The sequence below is a fragment of the Salminus brasiliensis genome, chromosome 1, assembly GCF_030463535.1.
Source record: "Salminus brasiliensis chromosome 1, fSalBra1.hap2, whole genome shotgun sequence".
NCBI classification, from domain to species: domain Eukaryota; kingdom Metazoa; phylum Chordata; class Actinopteri; order Characiformes; family Bryconidae; genus Salminus; species Salminus brasiliensis.
The window spans coordinates 16,076,443-16,097,424 of NC_132878.1; the positions used below are offsets into that span (position 1 = coordinate 16,076,443).

General features: G+C 40.6%; 2 protein-coding genes across 3 annotated transcripts in view; one reads left to right on the forward strand and one right to left on the reverse strand.

Moving 5' to 3' along the window:
* Positions 1-4,500: 4,500 nt before the first annotated feature.
* On the reverse strand, positions 4,501-13,400 carry bspry (B-box and SPRY domain containing). The gene is made up of 6 exons (XM_072693052.1): positions 12,780-13,400; positions 10,003-10,101; positions 7,268-7,498; positions 6,769-6,794; positions 6,563-6,687; positions 4,501-5,393 (listed from the first exon to the last, which is right to left on the reverse strand). The coding sequence occupies exons 1-6, from the start codon at positions 13,155-13,157 to the stop codon at positions 4,858-4,860; spliced, it is 1,395 nt and encodes a 464-aa protein (XP_072549153.1). The 5' UTR covers positions 13,158-13,400; the 3' UTR covers positions 4,501-4,857.
* Positions 13,401-15,753: 2,353 nt separating this feature from the next.
* Positions 15,754-20,982, forward strand: part of zmynd19 (zinc finger, MYND-type containing 19) — a 5,794-nt gene continuing 565 nt past the window's right edge. The window contains exons 1-6 of one of the 2 annotated variants that reach the window (XM_072693064.1): positions 15,754-15,988; positions 17,303-17,362; positions 17,984-18,090; positions 18,199-18,339; positions 18,584-18,764; positions 19,831-20,982. The exon at positions 19,831-20,982 is cut by the window's right edge and continues 565 nt beyond it. In XM_072693064.1, coding sequence (XP_072549165.1) covers positions 15,938-15,988; positions 17,303-17,362; positions 17,984-18,090; positions 18,199-18,339; positions 18,584-18,764; positions 19,831-19,974 — 684 coding nt within the window. In that variant the 5' untranslated portion in view covers positions 15,754-15,937 and the 3' untranslated portion in view covers positions 19,975-20,982. The remainder of the gene's footprint in view (positions 15,989-17,302; positions 17,363-17,983; positions 18,091-18,198; positions 18,340-18,583; positions 18,765-19,830) is intronic. The other variant, XM_072693074.1, reaches the window with a different exon arrangement.

Below are 20,982 nucleotides of genomic sequence, written 5' to 3' on the forward strand. Positions count from 1 at the left end.
GCTTTGTGCAAAAAATGCTTCCCATTTTTATCTGGGGTAAATGGTTGGAGAGAGAGAGAGAGAGAGAGAGAGAGTGTGCATGTAACAGAAAAGACATCAGGTCAGAAGTTGAGTTGAGAAGTCTGATGGCTTGGGGGAAGAAGCTATTGCAGAGTCTGGTCGTGTTGGACCGGATGCTGCAGTACCTTCTTCCTGATGGCAGGAGGGAGAACAGTCTGTGTGAAGGGTGGGTGGAGTCATCCACAATGCTGGTTGCTTTGCGGATGCAGCAGGCAGTGTAAATGTCCATGACGGAGGGGAGAGAGACTCCGATGATCCTCTCAGCTGTCCTCACAATGCGTTGAAGGGTCTTGCGGTCAGAGGCTGTGCCGGTCCCAAACCAGGCAGTGATGCAGCTGCTTAGGATGCTCTCTATGGCCCCTCTATAGAAGAGGGTGAGGATGAGTGGAGGGAGACGGGCCTTTCTCAGCTTCCGGAGCAGCATCTGAAGCTTTGGCCAGGTGTGCCCTACCTTTGGCATTACACTATATATAGGGGTGTAAAAAGTACACAGAGACCACACTTAAGTGTATACGAGATGTTAGAAAAATATTAAAAGCATACTCAGGTCAAAGTGGAAGTGTAGAGGCAAAAAATACCTGAGAATATTACACAGAAAGTAAAAAAGGACTTGTATTTAAATATTCATCTCAAGCATAGAAAAGCTGAAGGAATGCTAAAAACTAATGCTTTGGGTCGAAATCACTCCCAAACGGTCTTCAACATTGAGAGAAACCTATACTAGCAGGCCTAAAGCTGTTACTGCGATAAAAAGGATTCTACAAAGAACTAGTCTGGGGGGCTGAATACTCGTGCAAGCAGCAATTTTAATTAAAATAAAAAGAATTTTCACTTTGAACATTTACTTTAAAGCATATACACCATACAAATATTGTCTGGAACAATCTGTGTCATTTGTATCCAGGTAAAATCCAAGCAGGCTTGAAGGTTGCTGAATATGTTTGCAAGGCACTGATTATAGATGTAATGTCTCCCTCTGCTGGATTCAGTGGGGAGCTCATGCACAGGTCTTGTACTCCAGTGTGCAAGAGCTAAGCACCACTCATCACCTGAGGCTCATCTCCAGCACACAGGTGCTGTTCATGACTGAACTGATTAGGACTCCTTTTAAGCGCCTCAGTTTTGGGTGGGTGGAGGACATTTGGCCTTGGACCTGTCTGTGGCTTGATAATGAGTATTGCTATAGCCCTAATAAAGCCTCAGCCCATGCAATACAGTACATTTACAGTTTATATTGTTTGTAATTGTAATGAAATATGTCAAGTGGGAATTCACCAATATGGCTATTGTGGTCCTCCTGACCAGTGTGCAGAATATCCTGTGACAACCAGGGGCCAAATGCTCCAGTGTTGTCTGATTGCCAATTGCCAATGGCACAAAGGTTACCTGGAGTTCATCTAGAAAACAACCAGTTCATATTTCAGTCATTATGATGTTTACTGTATGGTCCGTAGTGAAAGAATAGGCAGCATTGGTACTGCACTGCAGTCAGGGTAGATAAATGTAATGTAAAGAAGGATATTTAGTGTGTGTGTGTGTGTGTGATGCCCTGGATCTTGTTAAATACTTGCATTATTAGCTAAGCTGACTAGCAAACACTGGTGCTCTGCCACTATTATCCATTTCACGCTAAAGCTCCTCAAGGTTTTTGCACACATTGTTGTTTAATTACTCTCAAAACAAGAAATGGACATTGTGTTAGCTAGCTATATGCTTAGTCTACTTACTTGGCATCATACATTAAACTGGGGATGGTTTTAATAGTGGACTTTAAAAGTGGACATCTCTTATTATGTCCTTATTCTAGAATTATATAACATGAAAAGAATACCATAATACTGTAAATGACCATTTCACACAAAAATGCATGACACTGAATACGTATAAAAAAACATATCACAACTCCTGATATTTATATTGTTTGTTTTTATGCTTTACTGTTCACATTCAAAGCATTAGATTTCTTATTATTAGAATATTTACTCACTTACTTTTCAGTTCAATATCAAACATCTGTCCAAAGTTTGCTGATATCAATTATCATTTGATATTACTTAATTTAGGAACAGCAGCTTAAACTGCAAAGGTATACATTCTGAATGTGTTTAATACGAGCCATTGCTCACATACTGTACTCAGCAATTTGAATCCTCTCAATAATGTGAGCATGTCAAAACACAATCCTAGGTATCCATAATAGATCCACAATATACGCCACACCCATCACACTTCATTAAACATAACATCCCAGTAAAGCTATTGGGAAAGGTGGAGCTGTGACGGTTAGGCAAGATTTAAACATGAAGACCTGGGTGGGTCACACAACACAGAGACTGAGACGTGGCCATAAAAGTTTCTTTTATTCTTTGTCTTATTTCAGGTAAGGACGAGAATAGCTTATCAAGCGAGTTTACAGTTTTGTTTGCCTTACGCTTTTATCAGATCCCTCATAAATATGTTTAATGATGACACTGTAAATTAATAAAACAAAATAATAATAATAATAATAATAATAATAATAATAATACAGGATTGTCTTCAGGCATTTTCTGCAATTTAAAATAAAAATAATAACATCTTAAGAGTCATGCACAACACAGAAAACATGAAAATCAGACTACATTACACCAGACTATCATTCATCATCACACATCTCAGAGTATAAATATGCAATGATACATAATGCTGTTAAACCTTTGCATAGAAATAGACATTTCAAGGAGAGTAACAAACTACACAGTAAAATACACACAACATACACTTACTGAACAATTCATTGGGTATGTTCATTTGTTCAATTATCTATTCAACCATAAGGAAAAATCTAGGATAGGATATTGTATGACACTCTCTGGAGCAGGGCTGCTCAGTCCTGGTCCTGGAAATCTACCACCCTGAAGAGTTCAGATCCAGCACAGCTTACTCTAATGTTCAGTTGTTCCTGAAGGCCTTCACATCTGGATCAGGTGTAGGTGTAGATCTCCAGGACCTGGATTGAGCAGCCCTGCTCTAGAGATTACTCAAAATGCTACAATAAAGGAAAAGCATCCAGTAAGCAGATGTTCTGCAGATGGAAATGCCTTGTTGATAAGAGAGGTCAACAGAGAATAGCCAGACTCAGGCTGACAGAAAGGCTACGGTAACTCACAACCTCAACCTTGTGAGGTCTCAACCTCTCTGTACAGTTGTGGTGAGCAGAAAAGCATTCCATAATCCACAACACATGGAATCTTGAGGCGGATGAGCTACACCAGCAGAAGACCAGGTTGGATTCCACTTCTTGCAACCAAGAACAGAAAGCTGAGGCTGCAGTAGGCACAAGCTCACCAAAACTGGACAGTTGAAGGCAGGAGAAACATAGCCTATACTGATAAACCTTGACTGCTGCTGAGGCACACAGATGGCAGGTTCAGAATGTGGCACCTACCTCTACTATTAGTATGGTCTTCGTAATTCCTAAGTTCCTTAGTGAGTGTATCCGGCACTAATCATTAGCACTTGACTTTGGTACTTCAGTTTTGGCTCCTTCATAACTCAACATTATTATAAAGAACTGTTCACTCTTAACAATCTGCAACAATACAGATGATTCTTAGAGATAAATAGTTAAATATATACATTAAAAATTAAGATAACGTAGCAAATGACACAGATTAATTTACAATCACAATCTTGCATTGGTTGTTGGTGGTCTGTTTAATGTAAGATTATTTTAATCAATAATGTAAAAAAAAAAACAGCTACAAGAAAATCAAAACTATACATAGTTCTGGGCGGTTATTTGAGGGTGGGATGTTTGAAATGTTTTGTCTTTTTTTAACCTCCCGATTGTAAGTGAATAAATAAGGACGCCTGATAGCTAATGTTACTGCTAAAAAGCTGAGAATTGCTTGTATTTATTAGCCTATGTAAGTGGCTAGGCTAGTAGTCATCCTCTCTTTATCACTGCACAGTGGGATTCCCAAAGGTTGTATAACATATTTGCATAATACATGCTGGGACCTGTAGTAAGGGAACACTAACTGCCAAAAATACAAATGGGATACAAATTGACATTTTGTCAAACCGTTAAAACCAAAGAGGCAATGTTGGGCTACAAAAGAACATAAAGTTAAGTTCATGTTTTTTTTCCCCTGTACACTTACAGATTTGGTATATGAGGTTTTGTTATGACAGTGATGATATACAGTACAATGGCCTGGAAAGGTTTTGGTCAAAAAATTCTGTTACTGTCATTAGGTGAGGAGAACATGTAAGTAGAAGATGAACTGCACAAATATGACCTTCATTGAAGAGTCATAGAGTCAGAGGAATATATTTCCTGTATCCTCAACACAAAATTCAGCATTAGATGAATGGAACACCTAAATAAAACTGATGCATTTCAGAAACAAGTCCTGAGAATAGATGGAGTTAACTTTAGAGAACGTTTTGGTCACAATGAGCAATGGTACGTTTTAGGCTTGTTTTGCAGGCTTATGGCATGGGGAACATTTCAGGGGTAAAGAAAATAATGGAATACCAGCAAATTCTGTAGGCAAACATCACATTGTCTGCAAGAAAGCTGTAAGAAAAGAATAATTCAAAAAGAATAATGGATAATCATCATAAACCTCACCTCAATTTCCACAATGGACTACCTCCAGATGCACGGCTGGTCCTCCGACCTAAACATCATAGATCTGGCGTCTATCCCAAGCTTTTGTATGCCACTGTCTTTCTACTTTCTCTATTTTCTATGTATAATACCAACATATACACTGTATTTGCACCTCACACTTAGCATTGCAGCAGTGGTCAGTGCTGTATTGAGATGCTTTGATCGGCCACGGCACAAGCAGGAAGAAGCGGCTCAGTAAAAGCTTGTCTGACAGCGTGCAGCACGGACATAGTGTCTGGATCGTAAAAGAGTAGAGTCTGCATGGCCCAGTCCAGCAGCAGGCCCACTCTGGAGGGCCTCTTCACCACTGCTACAGCAATGTTCCGCCCATTGTGGCAGAAGGAGAAATCTCCATCGTAGTGTGAAAGCACCCAAGACTTGGCATTGTAGCCAAAACGGGCATCATTGCCCAGGCCCTTGCGCTCCATGCTGGCGTAGCAGACGCCCACTTTAAAGGCTCCACTGGTGCCCACCTTCAGAATCCAGCTGTGCTTTCCCGAGGAAATGGGATTGGAGCAGACAGCATTGGGCCAGCTGTCGAAGCGCTCCGGGTTGTTGGGGAGTGTCTGCCGCTGCCGTTTGGGGAGGAAGGTGAGTGTGCGGTTGTCAGGCGAAAGGGAGAGGAGAGGGCTGATGCTGCGCTCGTCAAAGTGCAGGTGAGCTGGACTCTGACCTACAAGTGGACAGAAGAGATGTGAATGTGGGAAAAGTGAGGAAATATGGTAATATAGAATTTTTTAATGTTTACATGGCTATTTGTCAACTTGTCTTTATCCTTAGTCTCTTAAGCCCCTTTCAGACATGCATGGTAACCCAGAACTTTTCCAAACATTTTCCAGAGGAGCTGTATGTGTGAACGCAAATGTCTGAACCAAACATTATCATCCTGGTATAAAGTCTGGGTAGTGTCTAAGTGAGCAGCAGTACAGCAAGTAATTTTCCAGAGAATTTACACATGGGCATGCTGATGATGTTTCTCTAAAAACCTAAAAGGCCACGCTATTTCTGCAGAATACTTTTTGCATCATGCTGCGCCTCCTGTATGCACTATAGAGGGGCCGAGGAACATTTCCATTAGTGAGATCGCAGCTTTATGGCTGTACTCCACATGTGTGAAAGGGCAACTCCAAATAATGTCCGGACCTGATTCTTCAGGCATTTTCTGGTATGATATGTGAAAACAGTGATACTGTTCCTCTAAGACTGATTTTAATTTGATATTAAAGTTTTTGCATAGTGGAGAGCAAAAAACACAGCCCCAACAGGAGTTTAGCATCACTGCAGTCCCTGTTCAAATTCAGCTGCTCCATATATTTGGGCTCCCCTACACCTTTAGCCTCCTCGATCCTGACATAGTCTTATGCAAAAGTATGGGCAACTCTAGTTAAATCACATCCACCCACCCATCCATATCATCCCTTTCTTCCTAGTTAGGGTCGCAGTGGGTCCAGAGCCTACCCAGAATCATTTGATGCAAGGCAGGAATACACCCTGGACAGGATCCCGGCTCTATCGCCGGGTACTACACACACCCACTCAGATTCACATATAGGGGCAATTTTTCATAGCCCCAAGTCTGTTAGCTCACCGACACACCATGAAAATCTATTTCTGTTGTAGTCAATTCAAGTCAATCAAATCAATCAATTTTTTTTCTGCTAAAGTAGGCAGTTCTCAGCCCAGCTTTACTGGTATAACATTCCAGCCTCCTAAGACATTAAGCTATGAAATAGGTCCCCTTGTCATTCACAACGTATCTCTGAGAATAAATAAGATTTCTCTAAATGGGGTCAAAGAAAAAATGAGGCTGCCTTGGGTGTGTGTCTGAGAGTGTGTACTCACCAGATGGCCCCAGCAGGAGAGCACTAGCCCACAGCCCCAACATGAGTTTACTGTCACTGCAGTCCCTGTTCATATTCAGCTGTTCCGTATCTTTGGGCTCCCCCACACCCTCAGCCTCCTCAATCCTGAAACAAGACACACACAAAACTGACTGTGTTGTACTTAACAGCAGGTCTGCTGCGCTACATATAAATCTGAGAAATTACCTGTCTGATATGTCCTGGTTTGAATTCTGTAAAGCAGGAATCAAAAACACAGTGGTCAGTGCAATCGAGCATTGTTACCATGATAACTACAGAATACTGTGGGTAATTGAAGGACTTATTTTTTTAAATTGGCTACTCCACTTTTAAAACAACTGCCAACATGACCAGGTCAGGCCGCCCTAGCAAGCTCAGCCCAAGAGCCGGCTGTATGATACTTAAAGAAGTCTCCAACAATCATAAAATGTCATAACTGGATCTGCAGGTAGCTCCTGCCACAGTTGATGTCAAAGTGCAGCCTCTACCATCAGAAAGAGACCACACACGTTTGATTTTATTGTTAGGTGTTCAAAGAGGAAACCCTTACTGTCAAAAAACCATCAGATAATCACTAAAGTTTGCCAGATAACATCTTGACATGTGGGACAATGTGCTTTGGAAAGAATAGCAGGTATTGGCATCAAAATCTGAAATGTTTTTAATGAAGAATTAAGGAGCTCACCACGAGCATGGCATCAGTGGAGTGCGTGAGTGTGTGCACCAGGCTGGTGCGAGCGTTCGAGAGTGTGTTTAGCGCTTGGCTCCAGTGTGCCCGCTGGGTAAGGAGACACTGCTCCACCCGTTCTTCCTCCCTGTGCACGGCCTCCAGCAGACGCTGCTCCTCTTCCTCTAGTGCCTCACGTATGGCATTCACCTGAGCCACCACTCGCTCTCGTGCACTGCTCGCCTCCACCTGCACCACACAACCATCACAGTGTTATATATACACCACACAACCATCACAGTGCTCATATAGACTATTACCATTAAACAATATTATTAAGGGTTATAAAGGTTTGAATAAATACAACAGTGTGCAATTTGAAGACAATTTTCTGATAAACATAAACTTATAATTTTATTAGGTTATTAATTTATTTATGAATAATTAATTACAGTTACAACTACATTCTGTCTTAAACATGCACTTTATGTTTTTTTTCCCTTTGTTGTTTACACTGATGTTAACAAGTGACACCTTTTTCACAGAAGGAAATTACCTTCAACAGTAACCTTTTCTTATAATTTACAGTGTTAAGGTGACCTTTTACCATTTATGAATAATTAATTATTATTTTTGAGGGAGTTTTTCCTGCCGCTGTCACCTTTGGCTTGGTCACTTGGGATTTCATGTTTTATTTGTTTTTTTAATTTCCGGATTTTTATAAAGCTCCTTTGTGACATCAGGTTGTAACAATCTATGTACAAATAACTGTGACTCGACTTCTTCTATTATTATTTTTTTATTTATTCAATAATTGCTCTTAGAGGGTAACTGGGACCTTGAGATCTCAGTTTCGTTCCACCCCATGTACCACATATGATGTGAATGACAATAAAGTCTCCTTGAATCCTTGAATGTGACAGAACCTCGAGTTTCAGTGAGCTACCAGTCAGACATAATTAATGTCAAATTAGCCCATTCTTTTATTAAAGCCAGTGATAACTGCAACTTTTAATGGTTAAAAGACTATAAACTGTCATTTATAATTCAGCATTAATAAAGTCAGCCTTAATTTAGCATTAATACTGTCATTTATAATTCAGCATTAATACAGCCTCTTTAAGGAGACCCAATGAAAAAAAATGTATATACATATAGAGGTTCGATCCTCATTTTAAAAACATTGAGAGATGGAGGTGATATAACTGCAGAATACGGGGAAAAAAACTAATTAACAGAAATACAGTTTTCTTGTTAAAAAAGATATTCAGCACATCAGATGCAGATGATTAAAAAATCATTCTAGAGAATTATAGATTGTTAAAGTAAGTGGTATCACCACAGTGAGATCCAAAGCACTTTCTAATGCTTTCAGGAAGAAGGCTGTAGACACAGATGAGTCTGGGAAGGGTTTAAAAAGGTCTCAGAACCATTAGACATCAGTTGTTCAACAACTGCCCTAAAATCCTCTCTAACGATGTTCTAATCATCTGCAGCAGATGTGGAGCACCTGATTCTAATTTTAATGGTAAAAGTAATAAATGTGTGGCGTTCTTACTTTTCTCTGATACAAAAACATTTTTATTCATTTTTGTTCAAATGAAGATCCAAATGTCCAGGTGTCCAGTTTGTCCTATTTTTTGAGAAGGCTGTCTTTTGCAGTTACTGTAGACTGGTGATTGTTGTGAAACATACTGATCAGGCTCACAATATACTTAGAACATCATTCATGACAATAACAAAATTGCCCACAGCTAAATATTGACTGAAACAGAAGTTATGCCACGTCCAACACGTCCACAGGCAGTGCTGTGTGGGCACATACAATTACCCCATAAGGTTCTAAAAACTGCAACCAGTGGCTTCCACTGAGCTACTAAAACTGTCCACACTCATTATTTACTTTTTCTGAAGATGGTACTCATACTTGTGTTTAAAAAATGTCTCTGTTTGGCTGGTATAATCCTAGTACCCTGGAACCATATTTATGGCCTTGTTAGCTAGAACCTTGAGACCTTGAGACCCTGAAATTAGTTCCACTGTTCCCAGTAAAACCAGCCTTGGTGTAGTTGTCACTGTTCTTGTAACTTAGCTAATTTCAGCTGATCTACTAAGTTACAGTGATATTGCATATATTGCAAAGTTTGCTCAGTTTGCTTTATGTCATGGATCCTGGGTTTAGAAAATTCCTTAGGACTCAAGGTTTATAAAAAAAAAATAATTAGAACTTAAGGTTTAGGAAATTCATTAGGACTCAAGGTTTAGAACATTCAATAGAATTTAGGATTTAGAAAATTAATTAGAATGTAAGGTTTAGAAAATTCAATAGAATACAAGGTTTAGAAAATTCATTAGAACTTAAGGTTTAGAAAATGTAATAGAATTTAAGGTTTAGAAAATTAATTAAACTCAAGGTTTAAAAACATAATTAGAACTAGGTTCTAGAAGGTTCTAATGACAAATGCCTTATTATAACTAACATATATACTCATGTTGCACAAGAGTAACTTACTTATATGACATTGGTTAAAGGTGGGGGAATGTCATCTCTTTGATACTTCTAAAGTACTAACATATCACACCTGCTTATCAGGTGACCCATAAGACCTTGATTAGCTCAATAAACTGGCTGTTTTGTTATAAGGCAAAGAAAAAAACCTCCTTGGCATGAGGGTAGTTATCCCAGACAGGTGTTTTTGCACGTGTTGCCATGTGTGTGAGTGTGTGTTCATTTATGTAAGCCCACCAGTCACCTGCACAGCTCTCTCTTTTGCGCTCAGCGTGTGCTCTATGAATCGTTCGATCCGCAGGGCTTGCAGCTGCATCTTCTCACAGATGTCCACTAACTGGTTCTGAAAGACAGAGCATTTACAAACCACTTATAGCAGATTATAATTAAAAGGAAGTTCCACCAATTTTCTGCATAATTTTATCCTTAGAATGAAGTGATCATTAAGATGACATTCTAAAGAGACGTTCCCGAGAATGGATCCCAACAGTGGTGCCAGGAGCCAGATGTCTTACAGTGTTTAATGCTTCTAACCAACCTCACTGAAAGCTATTACATGAAATGAGTATGAATACATTGCCTGATACCTAAGATTCACGCATCAATGGTAATTTTAGGAAGCTTTCTGCCCAGGTTTACAGCACTGTACAATAAAAGTAATGAACATGGTTTCAAACTGTATTTCAGTAGTATGTGTATTTATGCCTGTAAAAACACAACGTAACATTAACATACAAATTACAGTCTATAATCATAAATAGATCAAAAAAATTAATGTACTGTTGATCAGTACAGTTATTGATATGTTGGTTAGAGGAACACAGTTAGAGGAACACAGATGTGGTGCTAAATTCTTTGTGAACTCCAGCCACTCTCTTACAAATCCAGATACATTCAAAAGGTCGACAGAACAACCACTGTGTGTAATAGAGACTGAGAGTGTGAAAAATCTTTGAATTGGTAAACAACCATTACAGAAGTGATAGTTCTTTAGACCTCTAAAATATTCTTCACACTGACACTCATGCTTCTAATGAATGCATTTAGCCTCTTAAGTTGCACTAATTGCTGACACAGATGTGCAAATGCACAAGTCGCTGTTCAGAAGAATATTCAACAGAATAGGATTCGCTGGAGCTGATAAACATGAAACTAGTGCCAACATGCTTAATGCCAGGCATAGGCTAGAAGGGTATAAAGCACCCAGCATTGAGCTGTGGAGTGACGGGGCTCCATTCAGTACTTTTAGGATGAGCTGGGGAGTTGGGGACAACATGGGGTGGTGAGCATCTAATATCCTAACCTCACTAAAGCTCTTGTTGCTGAATGCAATCAAATGCTCACAGCAATGCTCCACAATCTAGTACAAAACCTTCCCTGGACAGTCAAGACAGTTACTCCAACAAAAGCAAGATAAACTATTTTTAACACCCTTAATTTTGGAAGAAACAATGAATCAGCAGGTGTCCCATTACTTTTGACCATGTAGCACGCATACATGCAGAGCATTGTAAGGCAAAAATAGTGTGGCTTTCTTTTTTCAGATTTATCACTACAGTACTTCTCTCAACATGGCATTTAAAACCCCAGGAGGCACATGTTGGTTCACTGACTGTTTCTGGATAAATAAAATGCCTATATTTGTGTGCAAAATGTGACCCCTGGTCACCAGCACTGTAAACAAATGTGAGTCAGTATGTTACTCTAATAGACATTATTAAACATGTAACCACTCTGAATGCCTTTGTTTCTTATTTCAGTGACTGATATGTGCAGACATTTGTTCAAAAACGTTGGAATTCCCCTTGAAGTTCCACACTGACATTCAATGCCTAACATTTCTTAAAAAGAATGGTCCTAGTTCAGGTGAGTTCATGGGCGCTACTGTGTCCAGGTCATTCTGCTAAAATGCCATGTCATGTAATATGGCTCTGGTAAATGTCAACATGCGGACACAGAAACATGGTGTTAAAGCAACATTTGCAGTGTAGAGTGGTAAAATAACATAGCATAGATGATGTGGGCAATATTACATTACATTTTAATTTTCATAATGAAATGATTTTTTTTCTGAGCATATTGTGAATGTGGTCCAAACTTAACAAAGCATTACAAAAAATGATTAGTCCTATTTAATTGGATTGAAAGTATGGCTAGGCGATATGGCATATCATATCACAATATTTAAAGATATTTTCACAATACTTATCACAATATTTACCGCCATATTTATGTCAATATGCAAACAAAATTGACCAGTAGCTGCCGATTTTAAAATGCAGATTTAAACCCCCTAATGGAAAGCAGCAAATGTTAAATACCATTAGCTAATTACTAGCCTAGCTGCACCTAATCTCACCTGCTATACCCAACCTCACCACTTCCACTTCCACACTGTTGCTATTTCATGGCAATAAGTTACTTTTTAAATAATTTCAATATATTTTTAAATGGGTAAATCATTTATAAAAATACACAGAGAAATCAGAAATACAAACAGCAGTATTTATATGTATTATTTGAAAACAGGCCACACAATTACTCTCTCTGTGCTCTTATAAGTACAGCTATGCTAGCTTAGCTAGCAAGTATATATATATATATATATATATATATATATATATATACATATATATATACATATATATATATATATATATATATATATATATATATATATATATATATATATATTCTCCTACTACCACTAATAAATTCCGTCTGTGTATCAAAATAGCACAATATATATGGTGTATCGTGAAACGATATCATCTTTAAACATTGTGATATAATATTTTTCACAATATCGTCCAGCCCTAGACAGAGACGAATAGCACTAGAGCTCACTAAGCACTTCACACATTTTGCTGTGTGTTTTAATGGCTATGTCCCGTGTGAATGCCAGCAGTCTCCAGCACATAACCCCAGGCTGTAGGAACAGAGCTACCACCACAAAACAACAACACAAGACGTTGTTCAAACGTTTAAAGTAGTTTACGACGACGAGTCTCAGTAACTCACCCTCACCGTCGTGGCTCGTTCAGCCAGCTGTGTGACTGTGTGACCCTGACAAGAACCCAGGGTGACACACATCGAGCACACCGGCCTCCCCTCCGTGTTACAGTACCGGTCCAGCTCGGACTCGTGTACGGGGCACGGTTTCACTTCACCCGGGGCGCCGGAGTCTGTCGAGGCGCTCGCCTTCACGGTCCCGTTTAGATAACAAGCCGGACTCCCACCTAAACGGAGGTCTTCTGACAACATGTCAGCCTGAAACCCCTCCACCGAGCTGTTGTTGTTGTTGTGCTCGTCATCACCCCGCAGTCCAGAGTCGCTCTCCTGCTCGGTGTCCCTTAACGACACCACGGCTAAGTCACAAAGTCCGTAGTCCGCACTCATGACTACGCGGGTGAAGCGTGAGGAGTGGGTTTGGGGGGCTATACAGTGCTACCTTAGCCTTACCTAAGCTCGTTTAGCCGGAGTGCTCCTCCACTGGTTTGCTGCGCTGCAGGTGCATCCAGTTCTTCCAGCGGGCCTACCTGGCCTACCTGTCACAGGTGTACAACACGGAAGTTCCAGCCCCAGGTGGAGCATCCAGTTTTTCCAAGAGGGAGAGAGAGAGAGAGAGAGAGAGAGAGAGAGAGAGAGAGAGAGAGAGAGAGAGAGAGAGAGAAACCGGATAAGCCAGCAGGCTAGTTTCACACACTAATACCAGACTGGATCGGTGAGTCCCTCAGCAGCTCGGAGAGCTACAAGTTAATCATCCCGCGCGTCCAGAGTGGGCGGAATGGGAAAACAATGGCAGGCTGACGTTAATGGTCAACCAAGTGGCTCATACTCTCACAGACCTATTGCAAAATAATGACACCGAGTCTCAGGTGTGCCGGTGGGACTAAGTGCAATCAAATCACGGCAAAGTTTTGTTTGTTTCAGTATGTGTTGGGATCAACCAGAGCCCATATTCCCTCAAAGCATCTTAGTGTTAAATAGGAGAGAGAGTGTTTAGTGTGATGCTCACTCGACCATTTAATAATCATAGTCTCAAGGCTATGATAATTTTAGGAAAGCAAGTGCAGGCTGGTAGTGAACCAAAATTGATTTAAAGAACCATTGGATGAGCAGGCATCTACAACCTGCTGGAGAACTTGACATATAGTGTCTAAAATAAATGGTCATTGAAAATGTACTGTTAATGATAATTACTGACATATGTTTACAATAATTGATGTACACCATGCAGGAGAATGATTTAAGAAGATATTGTCCAGTGTTTCCTTAGTTTGTAATGTATTCAAGATTAGCAGTTGAGTGGCATGGAGATGAAGATCAAGTTGATGTCCGGAAGACTAAGAAAACGGTCAAAGACAACTGGTCATAGGATTGCTAGAAAGACAATCAAACCCTCCAGGAGGATTTAGCAGACTCTGGACTGGTGGTGCACTATTCAACTGTGCAGTGATGTCTCCACAAGTATAGCCTTCAGGGAAGAGTCACCAGAAGAACAGGATTTCTGTGTAAAAGCATGCAAAAGTAATGTGTCCGACGTTTTTAAAAGAGTCTGATGCATTTTGTATTTCTTTTGTTGTGGACTGATAAAATTTAAAAATAAATGTTTTGCCTTTTAATGAGCAAAGGCATCTTTGAAGAAAAAAAAATAATTTCATGAAAAAAAATCACCTCTCCATGTATTAAACACGGGGAAGTAAAATGCCTTAGGCCTGTGTTGCAGCCAGTGGCACATGGGAACATTTCACTGGTGCAGGGAAGAATGGATGCAATTCAGGCTCAAAAGCCTCAAAAGCTTGCTACACACTGCATTTACAAGCTGTGAAACTTGACAAAGGTCATCTTTTACTCTTTTATTCACATGGATTTTACATTCCACGGTAAAGAACTAGCCAACAGTACAAGTTTGGACACTCCTGCAGAAGAATTTTCCTCTTTTGGTTTTGTTCCCCACATTTATAAAATACATAATAATATTTAATTGAGTGCAGTTGCAATAAAGCACATAAATGAACACATCAGAACTGTGAAATACCATTTTGGGGAATTGCATTCATAAAATAGTAAGGAAAAATTTAAGCTGTGTAATAATGTTATTAGCACATTGTTGATGTCTTTGGGCACCCTTGGCATTCTTTCAACCTGGGATACTTTTCCAACAAGCTTGAAGAGGATATGTAATTCCTTGTTGACTGCTGTTGTTAGGTTGTGGGAGGCAAAATCTGTTTTTAAAAAACACAGATGACTTATATGTGTACAGACCTTGTATCTCCAAAATGACAACTTTTAGAGAAGGAGGGAAAAAAAACTTCTTAACTTTCAAAATGAATGTAAATCAATGTCACAAGATTGAATTCCAAGTCCTTTTGGAGCTTTTCTATTTGTCCATTTATCAAGAAATGATGACAGAATGTAAAAAACAACTGCCAGATTCACATTCAGAAAAAGTGAAAAACGAAATTTGCAAAAATTGAGCTTTTTATGTGCAACAGTGATGACATGCGATAGCAGGAATAAACGTTTTTGACATGCATTCAACCATTATTTCGTGGTCCAAAATAGCATAGTATCAATAACAATAAGCATCTAATGTGTATTAAGTAATTGTTACGCCTTTATTTAGAGACATCATACATTTTATAACACATAAACATTCGTTGTATACAGTTTGCTACGCTATTAGCAGCTCAGCACCACTTTATCTCCTAGACTCAGTCAGAGTTTCGCGCTAAAATGACGCGCCATTCCCGCGCTTTGAGAAGTAACTGCCAATGGCACGGAAGAAGCAGGCGAGTGGGTGGAGCTTGCGGTGAAGTCCCGCTCTCTGATTGGCTGCCGGGATCAAATGCCAGCACGCATCCAAGTTCACGTCAGACACAGTCAAATATCTAGCGTTTTCATTGGCTAAAGCGCTCTGCCTTCTTCAAGGGTTGGTGTCTCCTCCACAAGGGCTCGGGTCCCGCCCCCTCTGAACGCTGGCAGGTTTTCCAACGCCACTCAGCGGCGCATCACGGTGGTTTGGTAGCGGGTGGGGAAGAGTCGGGCAACGACTGACCCTCGCAGACAACAAAACTTGTGCGGAACTCGGGGTTAGGGGTTGCCCGGACTGCTTTCAAACCCAGGATCCGCCACGCCTGCTTTCACCTTCTACTCCATACCTGCGAGCTCGTCTAATGTCGGATTTCAAGCTTGGGATTGTTCGACTTGGCCGTGTGGCCGGGAAGGTGAGCCCAATCCCGGGGACTGCCATGTGCGAAGGGGAGGGAGGGGATCACAAAGCTACTAACGAGGCTTTTTATTATCTGTTTATGGACGCGTGTTAACGTTTTAACGTGCAAATCGCCGTTTACATTACAGCAGCTGTACGTTTGTCGTTGAAACGCACACCTCTGTAACGTGTCCGTTGGTCGAATAAGCGATTTCTCCGGAATAGCCTCCTAGCTAACGAGGCTAAGCACGGCTAGCCTGCTAGCAAAATAAACGACAGGGTTTAGGAAGCCTAATGAGCGCGTGAGTTCTGGTCGTGTACAAGCCGCCTTGTTGATTTTGATAATTTCACGAAAGATGGCTTTTAACAAGGGGGACGGTGTTTTTTCTGAAGCAGCCGGCTTTAATTAAATTAGCAGACGTTTAATCAGGAGACGTCGGCAAATCTCTGAACCAGGAACCGCTGCAACGTGACTCAAACCGGCATGTCTACTGTGATGAGTTTCACCAGCGAGCTAAACGGCTAAGCTAGCTAACTAACTAAACTACCCTTTGTGTGCAGAATAGTAGATAAACAGCTTTCTACTGTACGGAGATGACCACTAACGATCTCGTTTTCCAGGCAGTAATGTTACAGCTAGCTACCTGTGCTATTTTTGTTGTGTATCGCTACGTTTTCAACGCCGTTGATTTAAGACCTCGATGCATCTTCAGTGTCTGCCGCCTCTAATCGGCGAAATGGGTTTGTTGGCTTTATCCGTACAGCTCGACATCTCCAACTTGTTAGTGGGACCAGACAGATCCAGTCTGTGTGCCAGGCCGCTCGTGCTGTGACACTAGAGGGCAGCCGGTAAACAGAGATCAATTGGGATAGGTGTGGGCTGGAGCTGTACGACTGAAGGCCTTCCTAGACTAATGATATGGACTCTGTTATTGTCGTGTGACTGATGCTGGTAGACAGTGCCAGTCTTAACCTGTCGTTGTCTCCACACTTTTGAAATTGAATTGATGTTCAGGCAATTTCTAATTTTCTTTAATAGTTATTCGATACACATGCGTATTGTTGCTGTCACAAAAACCTTGTCTCCCTGTCCTTGCCATCCAATCTTTCACTCCTTGACGTAATGTGAATCTGACAGTAGATACTTTATGTCATATCAAAAATGCCACCATGAATGCACTAATAATTCCTTCACAATGACCTGGAGTTGAATCTTTTTACGGTCATTTCTATTCAAAGTTAAGGTATAAGGTTTTTGTTAACAGTGGCAGTATAGTGCACAGTCTAGTTAGTTTGTGACTTTAGTGATCATGAATGCTCTCTCTTTCAGACAAAGTACACCCTCATCGATGAGCAGGACATACCACTGGTGGAAAACTATGCCTTTGAGGTGAGGAATTGCACCTGTCTGAGTATAGCGGATTGGTTGTGTTTGTCCTTATGGGCAGGTTTGCTTGTCGTTAGCCGGCAATGTCCAGAGAAGCAACCAAACATGGCCTCATTAGTGATAATATGTAATGTTGATAATCTCGTCAGTGTATCTCCTTGAGAAGGTGGAGAAGGTAACTTTACAGGAGAAGGTAAAAACACGTAGATTTCAATGGAAGACTGTCAAAGACTTTTTTTTTTTTTTTTTTTTTTTCTTTTTTTTTTTTTCCCCAAGCCTTTTTGGAAATTTCTGTTATGTCTGTTATTCATGAAATTTTAACACAATGCAAAGAGCAACTGCCAGATAAAAAAGGAAGCAAAGTATTGCAGAACTTTGCATCAAGTTCTGTCCATTTTTAAGACAAGTCAGTTATTGTAGCTTAAAGTTTTAAAGTCCTAATGTTGTCAAAAGGCTAAAATGTGAACATGTATATAATTTTATATTGTATGTTTTTTAATGTATTGTATGTAAATGTAAAGCAATAGCAATTCTTCTTTTTAAGATTTTTATATCACTGTTTGTCCCGTTACAGCAGATTGAGCACTAAGCTTTGATTTTTGAATGCTCTTAATGATTTTTCAGGCTCGCATGGAGGTTGACGCTGATGGCAACGGAGCAAAAATATTTGCTTATGCCTTCGACATTGGTAAAGGCCGATGGGCTGGCCGTCCCCTGCATGAATTACTCTGGTAAGTCTTTTTTTTTTCTTCTCATAAATGTTGATAAATAATAAGGTGGCTATATGACGTAAAAAGAAGCATATGTACAATTTTAATTTGGTGTGTGCGTGCGCACAGGGAAAAGCACAGAGGTGGCATTGCTCCTAGTTTCCAAGTCGTCCACATAAACTCAGTCACAGTGGACAACCGTCTAGACAACTTGCGCCTCGTTCCTGTTGGCTGGTGTCCCAAACCAGAGGAGCTGTCCAGCAAACAAAGGTAACTGAAGTTTACAGGGCACCCTGTTGGAGGATTGGTGGCACCAATTTAATCTCATACTGCGGTTCTTGAATTGCAATCAAAGAACACTATTCTCTGGTATAAACGCTGCATAGCAAAGTGCTGTTAAGCATGTTATGACAGTTTTAAAAAGACTGGTCTTCAGTAGCTAACACTCAGCAAAGCCTAAGCCTTTCACTTTACGTCTGTTTAGTTTGTTTGTCTGTGTGTGGTCCTTCTGCAGAGAGCAGTCACTGTACTGGCTGGCCATCCAGCAGGTACCAGCAGACCCGGTTGAAGAGCAGTATCTGGAGCTTAGCCGCACGCGCTACTATAACGCCAACGGTGAGCTTGTGGAGGAAGAAGAGTGCTCTTGCACATACTACGAATGTCATTATCCTCCTTGTTCACTTATTGAGAGGAGGGTGAGTACTGTCATATTCCTATTATAATATTTTTGTCTTGATTATAGTAAGAATGTTAAATTAGATCTGTCAGGTGTGTACAAGATTTGTCCAAACTTTGCATAACAGCTTGTAAGCCGGTCCACACACACATCTCGTTTCTTTTGAAAACGTAGATCTTCTATTTCTGAAAATCTTTGCAGTTACATGAATTAAAAAAACAACCCTAAAATGCTTGCAACTGAGATTCCTTTATCACTGAATCGCTTGCAAGCTTTTGGTCAGGGAGCCCCTACCCTTTAAATTTGAGCTCAATGCATTCTCACAGAGTAATTAAACTGTAAACCCCGTTGTTGGTCGTCAATAACCATGCGCTTGTTAACTTTGTGCTGTCAGGGTTTCCAAAAAGCTGCGATCCAAGTGTTTTCAAACACCCTTGTTTTTTGTGACCTATAATGCTGTGCTTATTTGAACGGGAGGTCAAAACACAGAGGAAAGCTATTTTTCAAAAATATACAGATACATATGGATACGGGCCTTAGAAGTTATGGTCAAAACTAATACGCATCAAGGAGAGCCCAAAGTGTAACTGCCAGTGAAGGTTAGGAAGGATTTTTCCTTCTCCTGTAAAGTTGCTGTTCTAGATCACAATCTGGTATTGGTGTTGCACAAGAAGAAAAGTTTTCAGTTTTGTAGGTATCTAAAAGTGCCATATTTGTATGTGTGGACCTTGCCGTTGGACTGATTTTGACATATAACTCTGAATTGGAAATCAGAAGACGCAATGATTTTGATACAGTCCTGTAACAAATGAGCCTGAAATGGCACACATTCATAGTGTTTATGCATGATCTAAAGACTTAAATAACAAAAAGTGTTAGTAATTTAGTTCTAATGGAATCAGTTGCTTCTTTAACTTTTAACTTTTTAACTAAATTGTAATATATTGTATTTGAATGTATTGTATAGTTTAATCTTATCATGCCACTGTAAAGTATCGATATTGGACCAATGCCACCCAGCACTGCTGTATTAATGATGTTTTTTTTTGTTTGTTTTTTTTTCCCCTCATGCCTGTTCTCTTCAGCTGCGAGAGTTCAACATCTGTGGCCGTTGCCAAGTGGCTCGCTACTGCGGTTCCCAGTGTCAGCAGAGGGATTGGCCAGCCCACAAGAAGCAGTGTCGTGAACGCAAAAGGGTTCTGGCCTTGGAGTCTGAGCCAGAGCGGTGATCCCGTGAACCCCACTCTGAAGAACGGGGTTGCGGGGGAGAAGGGGGTTGTGGGGTGAGACTTGCAGTAAAGACGCAAAAAGAAATCTGCAGACTGACTAATAGGACGGGTGACGTGTTTGTAGGTATGACAGGCCTGTTGAGAGGGGGGAAAACCTTGCTTCCCAGAACTTTGACCTCTCCTTGGCTTGTCCGAGGGGGTTATGGGAATAGTAGGGGGATTTTCTTTTTGTTTTGTTTTGTTTGTTTGTTTAGAGGGAAGCCGTAAAAGGCTCTACCTGCTGCTATGGATGTGTGTTTTGTGAAGAAAAACGCCATGCCGTCATGACTTCCTCTGTGGACTGTGGACAGTTCATAAGCTCACTCCTTCCTACCTTCCTTCCATCCACGCTCCCATCATGAAGTGTTAGCCGCTTGGTATCGAGCGACAAGCCTGCTGTACGAAGAGATGGAATAATGGAGTAATGGACCTCTTCACTGTACTACCCTTTTTTCCTCTCCCGGTTGAACTTCCTGTGCACATAACCATGCACACGCTCACTTACTTGCCATAATCCTCCCCAACAAGTGTGCAGCAGAAGACTGTGTGAATTCACACTACCAGTATTTGTTTGTGTGTGTATGTACGATGCCATTACCGACTGAAGGACATGGATTAAGTGGGAAATGGGTTTTTGCTTTTTTTTTTGTTTGTTTGTTTGTTTGTTTTTGGGCGCTCTCTTATTTCCATTTTCTCTTCAGGGGTGAGGACATCTGGGGTGGGAGGAGTTTGTGGATAACCTGGGCTGTTGTCACTTAATCGTTGCTATGTTCCTGTGTCGAGTTTTTGAAAAATGCATTACTCTTGGTGCTGCATTACAATCCCAGTTATCCTTCCAGCTTCAGTTGTGTTCACATGCCACCACGAGCATTCAGCTTTGAGGGATGTCCTGGAAAAAACTTGAAAAATCCACAGTGGAAGTTGTCTCAGACTAGCGTGGTCAACATCTACTTTGATGTGTCTGCAAGT

Coding starts and splice junctions, on each gene's coding strand:
- bspry (XM_072693052.1), bottom strand. CDS start 13,157: ATGAGTGCGGACTACGGACTTTGTGACTTAGCCGTGGTGTCGTTAAGG. Junction 7,499..10,002: donor CAAAAGAGAGAGCTGTGCAG/GTGACTGGTGGG, acceptor TGTGTGGTGCAG/GTGGAGGCGAGCAGTGCACG. Junction 5,394..6,562: donor TCTCCTGCTGGGGCCATCTG/GTGAGTACACAC, acceptor GTCCACTTGTAG/GTCAGAGTCCAGCTCACCTG.